The following is a 17,638-nucleotide window of genomic DNA, read 5'->3' as shown; positions in this document are numbered from 1 at the left end:
CCAGAAATAAACCTTACATTAAAGCTACTCAATTCCTTCCCATCCAAAGCCAGCTTTTGCAAAGTTGTTCCCTACAAAAAATCATTTCAATTTTCTTTCAGGGGACGTGTATAATGAGTACCATGACATAGTCAACTATAATTGGCTCACAGTATTAGCAGACCACCTAGCTACAGCTGTGGCTACCATTTGTTTAAGATTAATTTCCTGTTCAACCGAGGCATGAATGTTATATAGCTATCACAGCATTGATCTGTGAGGTCCTTACATAATCTTGAACACATTTCAAACTTGAAGACATTTCAAACTAACAAATGACCTCAACTGAAACCCTGCAGTAGATTCTTGTATTATTTGGTCAGACAACTTTCAACAGCCACTCTAAAAGCCCCCAGATTTATTGACTGAGGTTGGATCAAGTCATGACTGCCTCAAGCAGGGTGCTGTGAGTACCAATAAAGGCAGTCATAGCCTCACTATTACCTAGCCCTCCCAATTCTGCCTTCTACTGGCTAATATCTAAATGCTAAATTGTATTATCTCTGGACAGGATATTTGTTTGTATGAACACTGTTGGAGCCCTTGTTTTCATACTTAGATGTTGCTGAAGTAGAAATAAGCAAAAAGAGAGAGAATTATAAATGAACAAAATTGTCTATTTATGACTCAAAATTGTTAGGGAAATGGATAAATAAAAAGGTATGAACATATTTAGAAATATATGTGTGCATAAGTTATACAGAAAGATCACACTTCTTTCTGTCAAATAAGGACTTAATTTCATTCATTCCTCTTTCCCCCAACCTCTAGTTTTACCCAGGTGGTCATGAACAAGCACTGTATAATGGCTGCCTCAAAAATTGCAGTAAACTCTACAAAAACAGATATGATGGAGGGTTTTGCAGATAAGATGTTTCTGATTTGGGAGGTGCTGTTCAGAAATTATTTTAACTATATCTAGTATAGGCCTTTGAAGAGGAGAACCTGCCGACTAGAAAGAAGTTTGAGTGTCTTGCTGCTGAGCTGGTTTGTCCATCTTGCCACCTTTCTGTGTAGATAAGGGATTTTAATGGCTTTGGTTTGGTCTCTATGCTGTGAAGATACATAAGCATTGATTACAAATTGTGTCATTAACTTAAAGATTTGGTAAAAATGTCTATTTAAAATGGTAGTGTCACTACAAAACTTGCCCTACTGTCTGTTTTGCTTCAGGCACTTGTGCTGCTCCTTTGCATGATAGTGACTGTAAGTGCCTAACACAAACAGCAATGACCAGGGAGGTGTGTCTGTAACCCTGATTCTCCTTTTCAAGTCATTTTAGGTCAGACAGTGGGATGGGCGTTAAAGGGTGTTTGCAGCTGTCACTTCAGCACAACCCTATTTCTTTTTAGAAAACTTTTATGTGACAAATAAAGCTGCTGTCACATGCTTCCTGTGCTTGAAAACAGATGCTTGATGGAACATGTGAGCTAAAACCTCCAGTTACTCAATAGTGATTTAGATTCTTCAGAGCAGAAAAATCTCCCTCAGTGGTCATGTGGTGTTTGGCTGCAGCCTTCCACGGACCAGAGGGAGGACAGAAACCATTCCATCTACAAGCCAATGTCCACAGACTTCTTACCTGGCATAGAGCCAACAGGTTAGAGCAGCTCACACAAAACATAATGTAGATGTGACTGCACAGCTTTGGAGTCCCTTTGCAAGTGGGTTTATTGCTGCACTTACAGAGTATCACATCTGAGCTTGGATACTCCCCGAGACAAACCAGGGCTGGCTTTTTGCTGGGAGTGTCCTGCAGGCACACAGACAGGACTTCCTGGCTCAGGATATTCTGATGGGGTGTAGTCTGACTCTGTACTTGTGTCACACCATGACTGTGCTAAAAAATCCTTCTCCAAATTAAATGGGAACAAAATGACCTGGTCAGACTGTACAGGAGGCAGAAAGGCACATCCCAATGATCAGGTAAGAATTGTTCACTACAGGATCTGCTGTCTGTATTAGAACAAACCCCATCTTTCTCCAAATGGCAGCTACTGTACTGATGCATACAGCCTACCAGTGGTTAATGTTTTCTTTTATGGTGTACTTAAAATATCAGTGTGCTGACATTCATGCCCAGCTCCACTTCAGCTGGCTACGAGCTGGGATTTCAGTGTCTTCTTTAGATTGCATGAATCTAAATTGAACATACCAGGATCTGTATTTTCTTCATTGATCAAGTTGAGTGTAATGGGAAGAGAGTCATCAGAAAGGTAACGCGTTACTGACAGACACCTGGCAGGCAGTGAAATGGAAAAGTAACAAATCTGGTCTCTTACTTTCCCTTTCACTTTTCTCTGGATTAACAACATCTGCATGGGAAGAATAACAGGTGTCTTTCTTCATTAAATCATACATGGGAACATATATCTCCATATATATATGGGCTGCACTTTAATGCAAACTCTTCTGTCCCATTAAAAAAATTTCCATTGTTAATGATAACTCATCCTCCTGATTGCAACAACTAAGAAAATATTGTATTGATAAAAAACACTAATGAAATGTTGTTGTGGGTTTTAATATTCTACAATTCATAGCTTTATCCTTGAAAACAAACTATTTGGAAAAGCAGCTGGTGGTGTTCAGCATTCGTTTGGAGAGTTACATTAAATACAAGTGGCTGTTTGTACCCACATAGGATGGGGAAAGACGGAAAAGAAATTCACTAGGATATGACACAGAATGAAAATACTTTTTCCAGTATTTCATAATAATCTTTCCATAGTAACAAAACTTTAACTTGCATCAAGACACGTGGTAAGAGGAAGAGGTCTGAGTAGATGAGGTGTAAGGAATTAGTCTGGGAACAAGCCTTTGACAAGGTTTTGTCTCTAAAACATACACAAAGCTTCAATGTATTTTCCAAGTTCTCACTATTGTATACAAGTGAAGGAAAGCAAGAGGAATATTTTTCTCAGTTCCTATATATATACTGATCAAGAACACAAGGCAAATATACAACTAAGGCAAAACTTTATTTTTTTGGTATAAATTAAAATGAAGCAGTCCTACAATTAAGCAGTATTTTCTAGGGTTCTTCTGCAGCAGGACCTTCACCAAGCCTCATTAAACCGATAGTCTAACTCAGCGCATCTTGTTTTCAAGTAAAACAAAAATACCAAATGAGATTACAAGTGCTATGTGGAATATTTCTTCTGACCATGGCCCACGAATGCACATTAAATGGGGATAAAAGCCACCGCTATTTTTACACACCCACTTCTTAAACCGTATTAACTGTAGCAAACCTTTTTCCAGTTGCTACCCCATGTATTTTTTTTCACTTTGCACAATCCCAAATATCACTGAAACTTCTGCATTTTTGTCAGTTCCACATTTCAGCTCTTGGATGGTGGCACGTAGTTCAGAAACTTGTCCCAGCCCAAACAGTGTTTAATAATTCCAGGTTTGAAGGTCAGTAGGACATACACACACATTTTCACGCTACACTGTTAGGCCAATGCAGTAATACAGTCCTAACTTTACTTGCACTCAGGTAAAAGCAGAACTTAATTTGTCTGCAAAGCAAGATATTTTGAACAGTACTGTGAATTACATATACACATGTTCCTTCTGTAGTGTCATACTAGTTATATGTACACACAACTTAAGCAATATTTTTTAGCTTGTTCTTTGTACAGGACATTTGTTACATCCCTTAATAGTAAATTATCTGAAAAAAACAAAACAAATCAAACAGAACTGTGTAGTAGTGCTTTAATATTCATTTCTTGAAATCCAAAACAGCCTTACAGTAGCTGTTAGATAGTTACCAGTCTCTTCCAAAGACATACAGTTACAAAGAAAAAATTCTGTTCATGAGCAGCATCTGAGAAAACAACTTAATGCAGCTGCCACTTAGTGGCAGCACTCATTTAGGCATTTTTGGTATCAATACATCTCTTTATCATATAATTTGTGCATTAATGAACAAAAATGTAGGCCCCAATCCGGCAAATACTTCCGTGTGTGCAAATGTTTTTCTTCCACGTGGAATATTTCAAGTTAAGACTCATCAGATGAGCAAAGTTAAGAACTTGCATAAATCTTTAAAGGAGGGGAACTCTTAGTGCTCAAAACTTAACAGTATTATTTCATTGGATTAAGATCCAATTCTTGACTTAGGGAACCCAGGAAACACTCTTATAAACAACAGATATGTTACTCTGATAAATGCTTTCAAAGCAAACAAGAGCCTCTAGAAATGTGTGTGCCTTCTCACCAAACAGTTTAATCCTACTTGGAGTGATGTGGGTCCAGTCTTACTGCCCTAGGTCCTGGCTACTGCATGAGGAATCAATAAAGTGCTTGTCACAGATTCCACGATCATGGAATAAAATCAAATTTAAGTACCTTCAGAATGTTTCTGGATTTATAAACGATGAATTAAGGGCTGGTGTCAGATTCCCAGCACGTTTCCCTGAATTGCTAACAAATATTATGCTCTTCATTTGAAGACAAATTAGAGCTCTGCTAGGACTAGGTATGTTTCACCCAGTAAAGCCCTCCTCTGCCTCCAGGGGGGAAAGCTTAACTGGATTTAATGCCAGTGTAAATGTTCATGCTTGACCAAAACATGATGCTCCTGAAATTTCACAAGCACCCGCATTCAAAGTGAAAGTCAGCTTTGTTTAATCAAACATGAAGAATCAGTATTGTTTATAATATATCCACTCTGAATTGTGTTTGTAATTTGTTCCCAAACGCACCATGATCCTGAGAGGTCTTGCTTGCCCTTTGACACTTCCTTGGATTTTTTGTGTTTTGTTCTTCTTGAATAAAGTATCTTTGATATTAGCTTTGACATAAATTGTACTAATATTTGTGGCATCTTCTCATTAACATATTTCTGAATATTTAAATTACTAAAACTTTCTCTTTAGATAGATACATATATATATATAAATTAAATTTTTTTGCTAGCTTTCAGATAATTAATCTATGAGAACTGGCTTAGACTGTATGCTCTCTGTAGAGAACTTCTGTATGCTCCTCATACAGAAAAAAATAATAGTTTGAAACATGTAGCCATATGTTTGGATAATTTTTTTTTTTAAAGGCTTCGGTGTTGCTTATCTTTATCTTCCAGTCAGCTACAGGATAATAGCAACAGCAAACACATTGACAATGCAGTTCATTGTTCGGTTTTCCCATCTCACTGTGCAGGTTCCTAGAAAAGATTATTAAAAAATGAAAAATAGAATTCCGGTGTCTTTACTACATTCGCTTTATCACAGTGTAAATTATGTCAAATTAGCACGAATATTTCAGCTGTGAGTTAAGGTAAATAATATTATGTCATCTTGCCCATAAATAGACTACACTCCTCAAAACATTTTCATTAATTTGTACATTGTTTGCTACCTAACATGAGTCTTGTATGCTCAAGACAGTTTTCAGTAAAACACCATTTCAGTATCTCTCTTTAAAAGTTGAACTTGCAAAAATCCTTAAAAATCCCAAACTGAAATTGGCAAGATAATCAAACAAGAAATCAGAAAAAAAAGACTGGATCAAATACATTCTACTGCATTTACTTTCTGTAATTTTTCCTCTTCTATTGCATCAATACCTTACAAGCCAAGGAAGCATGAAGATTAAACTGTACTTGTTTACTTAACTTCATTTTACAATTTTTTTTAACTTTGGTTAACTTTTTGATGCCCTCTCTGCTTTAGTGTTAAACCCTGGCACCCTCTTCTAAAAAGACCTTTCTGAATCTGTGACAGACAAAAGATTATTTTAATATTGTTTCCCCATGATATTCTGAACCTGGGAAAAAAAACGTATTTAGAACTAATTTTGAAACAATATAATGCATCCAAAGTCTGGTTGACAGTTAAGCAGATGAAACACATGCTGTTAGTCAAACTATTTCTATTTTCCACCAAGCTCTGCTCTCCTGTCACAGCAGCCAGGCAGATACGTTCACTGTGAACGTCTTACTGCCTCTTCAATCAATTTATGGTTACTGACAAGGATTAAATGCTTCGATTCTTGTTTCAGAATGGAAGGCATTTCTATTCCTGCTTCTCATAATTTACAAAGCAATCGCTCTTAGTGCAGGCACTGACTGGTAACATTTCTGCTGAGATTGTAAACAAGCAGCTAATTCTGAAAGCTGCTGCTTCTACAGCCACTCCTGAGAATGTTCAACACAAGTATTACAGCTGATCAAGAAGCAATGTTTCTTTTACCACAAATTCTCTATTTGGATGGGGAAACTTACCATCAGTTGTAGTATCCCAGAAGCATGAGCTTGCTGTGTGAAGACCAGCTCCACTCCTCTGCATCACCGCACAGGTAACTGCCAGGTACAGTCATAAAATCAAGGAATTAATTATTAAAGCAGAAGAGGTGAATCATTCAGCACTCCTGAACTCAAGTCTGTATTACATTTTCAAATGGCTGGCATGTGGCATTTAGCTAACTCAAAACTGATTTTGACAACCCCCTCGCCCCTGGTATTTTCCTCAAGAACTTGTTATTCATTTCATGATTGTTTTTACTCACATTAACACAGCAGCTTTAACAAAATGCTTGCTAATAGGATTATGATTTTTATCTTTTAAACTTCTTAGATATGGCTTGTGTCATGTGCAGCTTGGAACAGGACTGCAGGTGCTGTCCTCACAGGTACAGCAGAAGTTACATTTAGGAGAGTTGTTTCCCAAAAATATTTGTTGCCCACTCTCTGAAACCACACCCTAGTAACATGCAGTGTTTCTAGACTGACCTGCAATGGTCATAAAACCAGAGACAATCTGAATCCAAGACTTTCAAAACAGAACTGAGTGTAAATCCTACACTCCACAAAAGGACCAAACTTCTACTTATTTCAATTTCCCTTCTACATATATATAAATACAATGGGACATGACAGCATACAGGACTAAAGTCTTCCAAATGTCTGTATTTATAGGAAGCTTGCTGAACAATCAGAAAAGACCATGTAACATATAATCTGTATTAAGAGTTACCAACATGTTCAGCCCAGGTAAAACTGCCACAGCTTTATCACAAGGTATTACTAAAAATCTATATAACAGAAGAGTTCAGGTATCTGCTCTGCTTTGCTTACAGTTTAAAACTTTCTATTGAGTATAGCACTGCATCCACATGAACTTGTCAGCAATTCTTTATTGTGACTGCATGTGGTACAAGCACAACTGCTTGTACTTACCTATGTACTTGTATGTTTTTCCCAGTTTCACCAGATGTGTCAGCGACTGTTCCACTATAGCAGCAGTCCACTGGTTGACTTTATTGTGATTATAATCTGCCTTGCCTAAAACACTTTCTATGCACTAAAACAGAGAAAAAAATAGTTACAGTAAATATATTTCAAAATGTAAAGGTTCAAAATGTTTCACGTAGTCTGAAGATTTTTTTCTGTAAATTAGATTACTTTAAATCACTTGAGATCATCAGGTATCAGTTGCTGAATGGGAAGTAAAATGACCCTTCTTGGAAACTTATTTTTAGTACACATTTACTACAATATTATATGAATAAAAAAGAGGCCCTGACTGAACATTTCTTTCAGGAAAGACTTTAGCAATATGCTTTAACTACCAAGTATCTATTTACCAGTGAAGGTACTAACACATCCCACTGTTCCTAATGACTGCCTACTCCAGCTTGGCTTCCAGAAGCCATGGAAATGGTACAACTCCAATCAATAGTATCAGCTTGGGCTGGCCAACCTTTCAGAGCCTGTGAGCAAAATTCCAGAATCTTCAGAGATAGAGTGACAATAGTGAAATGCCCACCCCAGCTCAAAAGATGAGGAAGATATGGGAGATACTCAGAGATTGTATCTTGCAGCACAAGAAATATCTGAACTGCTTGAAAATTAGCAGCTACAGCTTGGCCAACCCTTGCCTAAACTTAAAACGATTGAACAGAAAGCCTTCTCACTAATTGTAACTCTTAAATTGCATTCCCTTCTCCTAAGAAATTCAGAATTACGTGCTTCTTAAAACTGAGAAACCTGGCTAAGAAAAACACATCTGGAAAAGGTAAGTAAAATAAAACTCTGTTCTCCTCTGATTCAGTAGGATGAATCCTATGCACTAACCATCCACCACCAGACTCTGTAAGAGCCTTATGCCCCAGATTTTGAAAAGCCCAATTAGTTCTGATCACAGTGTATAAAGCTGGCCAAAGGAGTCAATGGAAACAAACATCCACAAAACACAATAGAAGACAGAAGAGGGACAAGACACCTCAGGGATTTTGGTTCTTCCAGAAATGTACCCAGTTCTACAGCTCTGGTTAAGCTTCCAATCAGAGGCAGAAACATTTGGCTTTACTCCCAGCGTCTGGAGTCTGTCTCATACCGTATTTGGCTTTACAAGGCAGGGACAGTTACATAAAGGGTTGAATTGTCGTTTATCTGACATCCAAGAGCTTGCTGTTGTGTACTGTGGTAGCTTCAAAGGTACAGTCCTTTCCCTTCCTTACAGGGCAGGTGGAAAAAGACCTGCAGAGCCACTCCAGGAATTCCTTTCTCAAAACATTGCTTCTCTGCAAAACCTGTAAGCCACAGGCTCTTTATTAATCACTCTCTAGTCACTAGGTATGTAACAGACCATCAGAGTGAGTTAACTCAGACTCACTTGTCAGCCTGCTCTTTCTCTGTAAAAAACACTGCTAGAACAACGAGCTCACGTAGTGCAACCTCCCACACAAGCCAAGGCTACATTCCAAGTCTGATTACACTGTCCAAGGCCTGGTCAAGTTTTAAAAATCTCTAAGAATGGATACTCCACAAGGTCTCCCTGCAACCTCTGTAGTTATCAGCTTCTCTCTAGCTGGATAAAGGGGCAAAAAATTGGTGAATTCCCCTTGTAACTTGTGACTGCCACCCCTCCTCTTTCCACTGCAACGCAAATCTGGCTCTCCTCCCATCTACCCTCTCCTCTTTAGGTAGCTGAAGACAAGAGTTAGATAAAAGTTAAAGAAGCTCCAAATTACACTCTGTCTTTATTTGATAAAAATAATACTTTCATATAAGGTTGAATTTATGTGGGATGGTCAATGAAAATAAGTGCTTTCACTATACTGCAAGGTAAGATAAGGTAAAGAATTTCTTTGAAATACAGCTATTTAAACATACCTCCTTAACTATGTTGTGGGCCTCATCAGCATTGAAGATCATCTGTAATAAAAGTTAATTATTATTATTTCTGACAGAAATGTAAACCAATTATACAGTTTTACTCTAAGGAACACATAATGATTAGGCCTTGTGTCTGGTTATTTCCATTGTGGTCTGTTAGTATAATTCTAAAAAACTTACTTTTTCCCCCAGCTCCACGAATATGTTATTTAGTATTGCTTTGCCAGTGATGTTTGACTGAGGACAAAAAGCTCAGGCCTCGGTAAGCTTGGTTCAACTTAGAGTTTCTGCAACGACTCAATCCCACCACTGACTATGCTTGCCATGGGAAATATTCTCCAAGAAAAATTAAATGACAAAGCTTTTATTCTGGGTCTTAATCTGTGTTTTTACGGGAGTCACAGACTTAGTAGCATGCAGGTTACATCTTCCTTCCAAAAGGCTTTGTAACCCTAGTATAAAAGAGACTAGTTTGCACAGTCATTAGCTTACCCAAATATCTTTCCCCACCGCAGGAAAAGCTTGCAAGTTTTAATTCCTCCTGTTTCCTACTCTTTCCTACTCATCGGCACTTGGCTTGGATTCCAAAGGGAACACGGCACGTGCCGTCGTGCCGCCTGCCTCTTCCCAGCCATGAATTCCAATCACTCGGGCAGGGGCAGAAATCTCAAGGGCACTAATGTTTAAGTTAGGTTTTGGGGTGTGTTTTTTATTTTAATGAAAACTGGCGGCCGGAGCCCCGAAGCGGCGCCCTGGGGAGGGATCGGCTCCCCCGCCCGGGCTGGCAGGACCGGCCCGCGGCGCTGACCCGGCCCAGCACTTGTTGGCTTTTCCCCAGGGAAATGGGGGAGGTCGCGGTTTTCCAGGGAAACTGGGGGGGGGGCTTCTCAGGGAAAAATGGCCGCGGTCTGACAGCGCCCGGCACCGCGGCCCCTTCCCGGAGGGAACATCCATCCCCGGCACCGGGCAGGCCGGCGGCAGCCGCGGGGCAGCGCCGCTCAGCCCTGGGCTGGCCCAGGGTCCCGGCACAGCCCCCGCGGCCTCGGAGGTGACGGCCCCTACCTCGTCGTTGTGGGGGTGAAACTCCTCCATGGCCCCGGGCGGGCGGCGGCTGTTCCGGCAGCGGCGGCGGCTCCGAGTCCTGCGCGGCTCCGCCTCCGCCGGGCGGGCGGGACGGGGCGGGCGGGGCTCCGGCGGCGGTGGCCGGGCCCGCGGGCCGCCCTGAGGGAAAGGGAGCCGGGCTGGTCCCCCCGGGCCGACCTGAGGGAAAGGGAGTGGGGCTATATCACCCCGGGCCGCCCTGAGGGAAAGGACCCCCGGGCTGGATACCCCCCCAAACCGGCGGGTACCTGGAGCCGGCAGTGCCGAGCCGAAAAGGAAAGGAAAAAGGTTCCCAGCACAGGAAGGACATGGACCTGTTGAAGCCAGTCTGTCGGAGGCCACTAAGATGATCAGAGGGAGGGAGCAGCTCTCCCAGGAGGAAAGGTTGAGAGCTCTCCTGGGGTTGTTCAGCCTGGAAAAGAGAAGGCTTTGGAGTGAGCTAATTTGGTCCTTCCAATACCTGAAGGGAACTTACAGGAGAGATGGGGCAGGACTATTTACAGGAGCATGTAGTGACAGGACAAGGGGGCATGGATTCAAATTGAAGGAGAGTAAGTTTAGATTAGATATTAGGAAAAAATCCTTTCCTGTGAGGGCGGTGAGGTGCTGAAACAGGTTGCCCAGAGAAGCTGTGGCTGCCCCATCCCTGGAAGTGTTCAAGGCCAGGCTGGATGGGGCTCTGATCAACCTGCTCTAGTGGAAGGTGTCCCTGCCTGTGGCAGGGGGGTTGGAACTTGATGATATTTAAGGTCCCTTCCAACCCAAACCATTCTATGATTCCATGAGCAAGTGCCTGCTCATTACCAATAATGTTACCACCAAATTTGCAATATTGGAAAACTGTAATTTCATGTTATTTTAATTCCAGTTTATTACAAAGAATTGATCCTGAGTTTTATTTCATTCAATGCATCATATATATATATCAGTACACCAGATCTTTTCTCTCTCTCTGAAGTTGCCTGGGAAACAGGAAAGGCACCTCATACAACACAATGCAGAATTTTCAAATGGTGGAGTTTTTTGTTCTTGGTTTTTTTTTTTTAAAATTATTATAATTCTTTTCATTTGAGGGAAGGTCTGGTGTAGATTTTTCTCCTGTGATTTCTCCTGGGTTTTCTTCTGGTTTCTCCTGTATTTCCCTCCTGTATTTCTAAGCCAGACTGGACATAACAGAGAAGACTAAGGCTGATACCCCGCTTCTAACTTCAGTTTTTGCAGTATGTGTTTGGACAGATACACATTTACCTTACAAAAGGTAAATGCATTCAGTCTTAATTGTACACTCATTGGAAATACTGTGTTTGAAAAACATGAAAGTACAGGGGGAAGCAAAGCTAAGCATTTTTATACTGACCTGCTCTCAGACTAGTTTTCGTGTTTAGTATTTGCAATGTTTATGGTAGGACAAAAGTGAAGATGAAGACTGAACCTCTTTAAAAGCAGATCTTTACAAGCAAGTGCAGTTGGATGTAGTCATAGGAAAACACGTGAAAGAAAATCTCCTTCAGTATTAGGGCCTTGGCATCCTGTAGACAAAGCAAACAGTGCTTAAATAACTTACCCTTGGGTCCTGGGCATTTTTTATTCTCTGTATTTTCAGATGTTTTGCATCTTTACATGTGTGTTTTCAGATGCAGTATCCTGTCAAGTGAAAATAGTTCCTAGACTATTTTTCAGTTCTGCTCAGAAATATTCAAAGAAATAAATTCCTTGAAATATTAGCAACAATTATGTCACTGAATTACATGGAAAATAAAGAAGGTTCCTGTATGATCAACGAGTGTGTGTGTTTGTGTAGGTCCAAATGCAAAAAAAATTGCCTATTCTTCCTCTCCTGCTACGCTTTGTAGATTAGGAGGGTAGCAGGAGGTTTGAGGAAATGCTGAGTCCCTCAGGCTCAGCTCAACATCTAGAGAGCCATTTGAAAAATAATAAAATGACTAAAGTATATTAACCCAGGATGTGTTTACAAATAAACTCCCAGCATCACCCATGAGCATCCAACACAGATGTGTCAGGAGTGTATGTTAAATAGTTTGATTTTTTGTTCTTTGCTAAGGCAGCCAGTTTAATGGATGAAGAGGAACTAAAGAGTAAGTGTGTTATTTTGTAGTAATTTTGTCTTTTTTTTTGCTTTCCCACATAAGCATGTATAATCTAGCAAAAAACTAGCCAATCATTCCTAATAAAGATTTATCAAAGTAGGAGGAATAACTGCAAGGAGATGGGTAGGTTTTTGCCCCAAAAGCTAATTAGTATTTGTCACAATAACTTGAATAATGGAATAAAAATAGTCCTTATAAAAGCTTTTTAATGACAGCATGTTTAAAGAAGTTACAAGCACGCTTAATGACAGGATCAAAATTTCAAGTATTGAATAGGTTGGAGAAAACAACAAGAAATTTCATAAAAAATACAAAGTATTATCTGTAAAACCAGAACATCAAATGCACAAATACAAAATGGGGCCTAATTGTCTAGGCAGTAGTGCTGCAGAGAAAAATATGTAATTATAATAAATTGGAACCTGAGTAGGATGTTATAAATAACTAAATCATTTGAAGGATACAGTGAAGGACACAGAAGGCAGTTATGTTGTTCTGCTTGGTGTTGATCAGGCATTGAATGTAACAGAGACAGAAGAATAATTCTTCCTGAAGGCAGCAAGACCAAAAGGAAGCTTAGAAAATGTGATTTGCGGAGGAACTGGATTTATGTTATAACCCTTGCCCAGACTTTCTTGTAGATGTCTCTGACTGCATAGTGATTTACTGAAAAAGGTGATTAATGACCCAAGGCATGATGAAAGGTAGGAGATAAAATAATGCTCTTATTTGAACTCAGTGAAATTTATATTAAATATTAGGGGAAAAAAATCCAAGTATAAGAATAATAAAGCACTGAAGCAGACCTTTGGAATCACCTTCGCTGGATCAATAACACATTAAATAACATCTGCCAGGCATCTAGCTAGCCTTTAGTGAGGAGGAGGAAGTATTAAATAATCTTTTGAGATAGTTTTTAGACATAGATTTTTTCAATTCAGTGGAAGTACAACTACTTTCACAACTATTGAGTGGTTATTCTCCTTTCCTTCCTAGCAGATTCACTTTTTATCTAATCTCAATAACCAAAATCACCATTATTTTTCCCTTTTTTCCTCTGAGAATGACTAATGCTATTACAGATTTCACAAAAGCAATGCTAAATTGTAACAAGGAGCAAGTACACTTCTTTTCAGCGGGAGTTACCTGATAACATTGCTTAATTCGTTTTTACTCTACTGCAAATTGTAACCTGGGAAATACAAAGGGGTTGGCAGTATAATTAGCTGTGAGAACTGTAATAGGAAATGGGAAAAGTGCTGAAAAAGGTGGCTCAGAAATACAATCCTAAATGTGAAAGAGCTGTAGGCTTTAATCTTTCAAATGCAGAACAGGAGCTCTTAACAAGAAAGAGAACAAACAGTGCAGTTCAAATCACTTGTTGATTAAGAAGCAAATATTTGAGGAGGATTTGGCGTACTGGGGAGGTGGCAGCCTGTGCAGGCTGTGTAGATCCTACACTGCCTGAGCACAGCCAGCAAAAAATGTGAATGCTAATGCAGCTAAAATAGTCTGCCTCCTGTCTTGATTTTTTCCTTTAAATTGTTGTAAACATTTTAAACCTTCACATCTACTTTAAGCTGTGCAATAGAAAATCAGTAGAATTCTGGTATTAATTTTTTCTGGCTTGGTTCCTAAGCTATGTGGGGCTGGATGCTGGAGGAAGGATCAGAGTGTGCTGCTCCTGTTCTTGCTCACTTCCTACACACTCACTGCTCGGTACCACAGAGGTCAGAAGGGTGGATCAGGTGGACCCTTTGGCTAATCAGTATGGCAGCTTTTGTGCTGGCCAGACCAGGGATGCTCGACCCCAGCAGAAATTTTAATTAGTTGCGTTTCTGATTCTTTTTTTTCTTTTTTTTTCTGAGAGCTGTTTTAGTGTCAACTGCAGTGACTTGCTAGAACTTCTTGGAAGAGCTGAATGGCCACTCAACAATTGTTTAAAAAAATCCTTGGTTCTAACACAGCAAATCAGAAACATTACACTACACAACATGACTACTCAAACAGAAACCCCTGAGCTGGAAGGGGAGCAGAGTTCTACCTCCTTAACTTCCTAGGCTTTGGAACTCACTTTAACATGAAGCTGACAGAATAATGTGGACTGGCCTTGTTGCCTTGTGCCCAGGCAACTGTGTAAACATATTGAGATGTACAATATGTAGCAAACACTTGGGATAAAACACGATCGATATTTTAAATTTCTCCTTCATGGGAAATTCAGATCTTACAGTTTTTGGCAGAAATTCAAATGAAATGCCATTCGTGGGAACTGGTCACCTGCTCACTGAGGGCAATATATTTATTGTGGCTTTCATGAGAGGACAAAACAAGCCATGATGAAAACCACTTGCACTGGTCCAGTGCTGGAGACCCAACTGCCACCAACAAGCATAAATGGCAATAAAGAATCAAAAATGTTTGATGAAGGTAGGACAAGACAGTAACAAAATGTAGAGTGAGATTTTCTAAAGAACTGAATGTTGCTGTGCATGGCAGTAATTAATCAGTGCAATGAACTGCTTCAGGAGAAGCTGTTACCTGCCCTTAAGGATGCTTTCAGAATGTTCATGTTCATAAAAACTTCTAGCTTCTCCAAAATTAAAGCTGAGGAGAAAAAAAAAAAAAGAGTAAGGGGAGAGGATATGAAGAAGAGCTCTCTGTGATCAAACTCTTCAATATTTTCCTTGACACCAAACAGAAGAAAAGTTAGTGACATAACTAATTAATCTTTCCAGTTTTTAAATATAAATGTTGGCCTCAAATAAAGAGATAAGGGCTTTTAGGCTCATTAAAGATATCAGTGATGGTCCTTGAAACAGTTTTCTCTGCTTCTCTTAGGAAATAGGCAAACTCTTACCTAGAGAGAGAACAACACTTATGGCTTATCACAGGGCTCTACCTTCCCATTTTGTTTCCTTCTGTGCTGGCATAGAGTTCCAAATAATGGCACAAACCTTCTGTACTGAATTTGACAAGGTAATGTGCTTGCAGTGGCTGCAGGGCTGAGGGGTGACCTTTGTGGGAAGACATCAGGAGCTGCCTCCATGCCAGGCACAGCTGGTTCCAGCTTGCTTGAAAATGAGTCTGCCGCTGCCCAAGGCTGGGCCACGCTGGTGTCTCTGTGAGAACGTGTTTAAGAAAAGGTGAAAAACACTGTACAACACCAGTGAGAGGGAGGAGTGAGAGAAAAGTGCGAGAGCAACAGCCCTGCAGACGTGAAAGTCAGTGAAGAAGGAGGGGGAGGAGGTGCTGGAACTCCTGAAGCAGAGATTCCCCTGCAGTCCATGGAGAGGACCATGGTGACACAGTTTGTTCCCCTTTAACCTATGCAGGACCATGCCTGAGCAGATATCCACCTGCAGCCCGTGGAGGACCCCATGCCAGAGCATGTGGATGCACCCTGAAGGAAGGTGCAGCCCATGGAGAGTTCAAACAGAAGCAGACCCCTGGCAAGAGCTGTGGCCCATGGAGAGGAGTCTACACTGGAGCAGTCTGCTCTCAAAGGACTGCACCCTCTGGAAAAGGACCCATGCTGGAGCGGTTCTTGAAGAACTGCAGCCTATGAGAAGGACCTATGTTGGAGAAGTTTGTGAAAGACTGTATCCCATGGGAGGGACCCCCTGCTGAAGCTGGGGAACAGAGAGAGAAGGAAGGAGCAGCAGAGAGGAGCTGATATGAACTGACTGTAGCCCCTGTTCCTCATCTGCCTACAATGCTCAGTGGAGAGAAGGTAGAAGAGTCACGAGCAAAGCAGTGAAGCTTTGCTTGGGAAGAAGAGAGGACTGGAGAGAAAGTCATTTTAGCTTTGTCCTTGTTTCTCATCATCTTACTCTATTTTTAAGTGACAGTACAATAATTTTCCCTAAGCCGAGTCTGTTTTGCCCATGCCAGTAGTTGGTGAGTGCCTTTATCTTGACTCATGAGCTTTTCCATCCTATTTTCTCCCCCTGCCTTGAGGGGAGGGAGTACTGGAGCAGCCGGGTGATGGTCTGGCAGCCGGCCAGGCTTAGCCCAGCACACACACCTACTACCAACCAACAGATTACAGCTCCCCCTGTACATCACTTCTGAGAGCAGCACGTTACTCCGAGCCGCTGGCTGTGCTCTGTAAGTGTTACAGAATAACTGCCAGCATCGTTTTATTCAGTAATACTCGGCAATTAGAGGCACAAATGGAAAAGAAGGATGACAGGTATTCTTTGGAGGTCTTTGAATATCAGCTTTCTTAAAGCACAAGAGGGAGATGTTTATCATTTGCTCCACTTCAGTTATTTTTCTCATTATTTTGCTGAATTCAGAACAGGAACAGCAGGAACAGCTCAGGAGCAGAATGCTGAACAATAGACCTAGCACATATGATATGACTAGGCATTCTCTATCCTATGGCTTGTTTTTCTTCTGAAAGTGATGCCTTTTTTACAGTAAGATAAAGAAATGAGAATAGATCTAACCAGTCAAAGGCAAGGGACATTGTATTTAGAATGTATTACTGGCTTTTTACATCTATGATAAAGCATTATTATGTGTTAACATCTTTTAGACCGATTATAGCCCTAACCTGGGATTTGTGTGCCTGAGTGGAAAAGACCTTATTTCCCAAGCAGACCAAACAAGCATTATAGAATATATTTTACTTTTCCAAAACCATTAGCAAAACAATGTGCAAGGCAATTTAGTGGGAATTGCTAGGGATCAAAATTTAAAAATAAATACCTTAAAGCAAACAAATTCCATGAGTTTATACTTTTTTTTTTAACAAGAAATTGGCTGATTTCTATTTAAAGTGGATCCAGATCTCTTTATTTAAAATGTATTGAAAATGTATGGAAACTTCCTCCTGCAAATCAAAATACACCACAGATGGCTCAGGAACAATGTGTGATCTCTATATTGAATTCTCAGTTACTGTTTGGTTTACTTAGGTACGTGGATAAACTCTGAAGTCATAGAACCAGAAATACGTTGTCTTATTGTGGCTATTCATATGGCTATGAAAGCTCAGCAATTTGAACAATTTCTGAGAAAACTGTTTTATTTGTCAAGGTTTCTGAAAACAGTCATGTGTGGTAAACAACCTTCAGTGACCTTATTGTGCAACCGTCAAAGTGTACCAAGACTGCCTGTTCACATGTTCATAACTCTTCATTTGCTTCTGTTAAATGACATTAAATAATATGTTAAAATGTACAGAACACAGTGTTTTAAATGTTATTCAAGCAGTCACCATAACACAGTTGTAAGACTTGTGTCCAAATAC

The 17,638-nt window shown here is 40.2% G+C and overlaps 1 protein-coding gene across 1 annotated transcript; it reads right to left on the bottom strand.

Moving 5' to 3' along the window:
* Positions 1-3,408: 3,408 nt before the first annotated feature.
* Positions 3,409-10,334, bottom strand: DYNLT3 (dynein light chain Tctex-type 3). Its single transcript, XM_017811022.1, has 5 exons — positions 10,232-10,334; positions 9,167-9,208; positions 7,229-7,352; positions 6,275-6,352; positions 3,409-5,215 (listed from the first exon to the last, which is right to left on the bottom strand). Exons 1-5 carry the CDS (start codon positions 10,259-10,261, stop codon positions 5,139-5,141), a joined length of 351 nt encoding a protein of 116 aa, XP_017666511.1. The 5' UTR covers positions 10,262-10,334; the 3' UTR covers positions 3,409-5,138.
* Between the last annotated feature and the right edge of the window lie 7,304 nt (positions 10,335-17,638).

This window comes from Lepidothrix coronata, unplaced genomic scaffold (genome assembly GCF_001604755.1).
Source record: "Lepidothrix coronata isolate B3197 unplaced genomic scaffold, Lepidothrix_coronata-1.0 Scaffold30, whole genome shotgun sequence".
Lineage (NCBI taxonomy): Eukaryota > Metazoa > Chordata > Aves > Passeriformes > Pipridae > Lepidothrix > Lepidothrix coronata.
The sequence above is the reverse complement of the archived record's forward strand: the minus strand, read 5'-3'. Positions and strand labels throughout refer to the sequence as shown.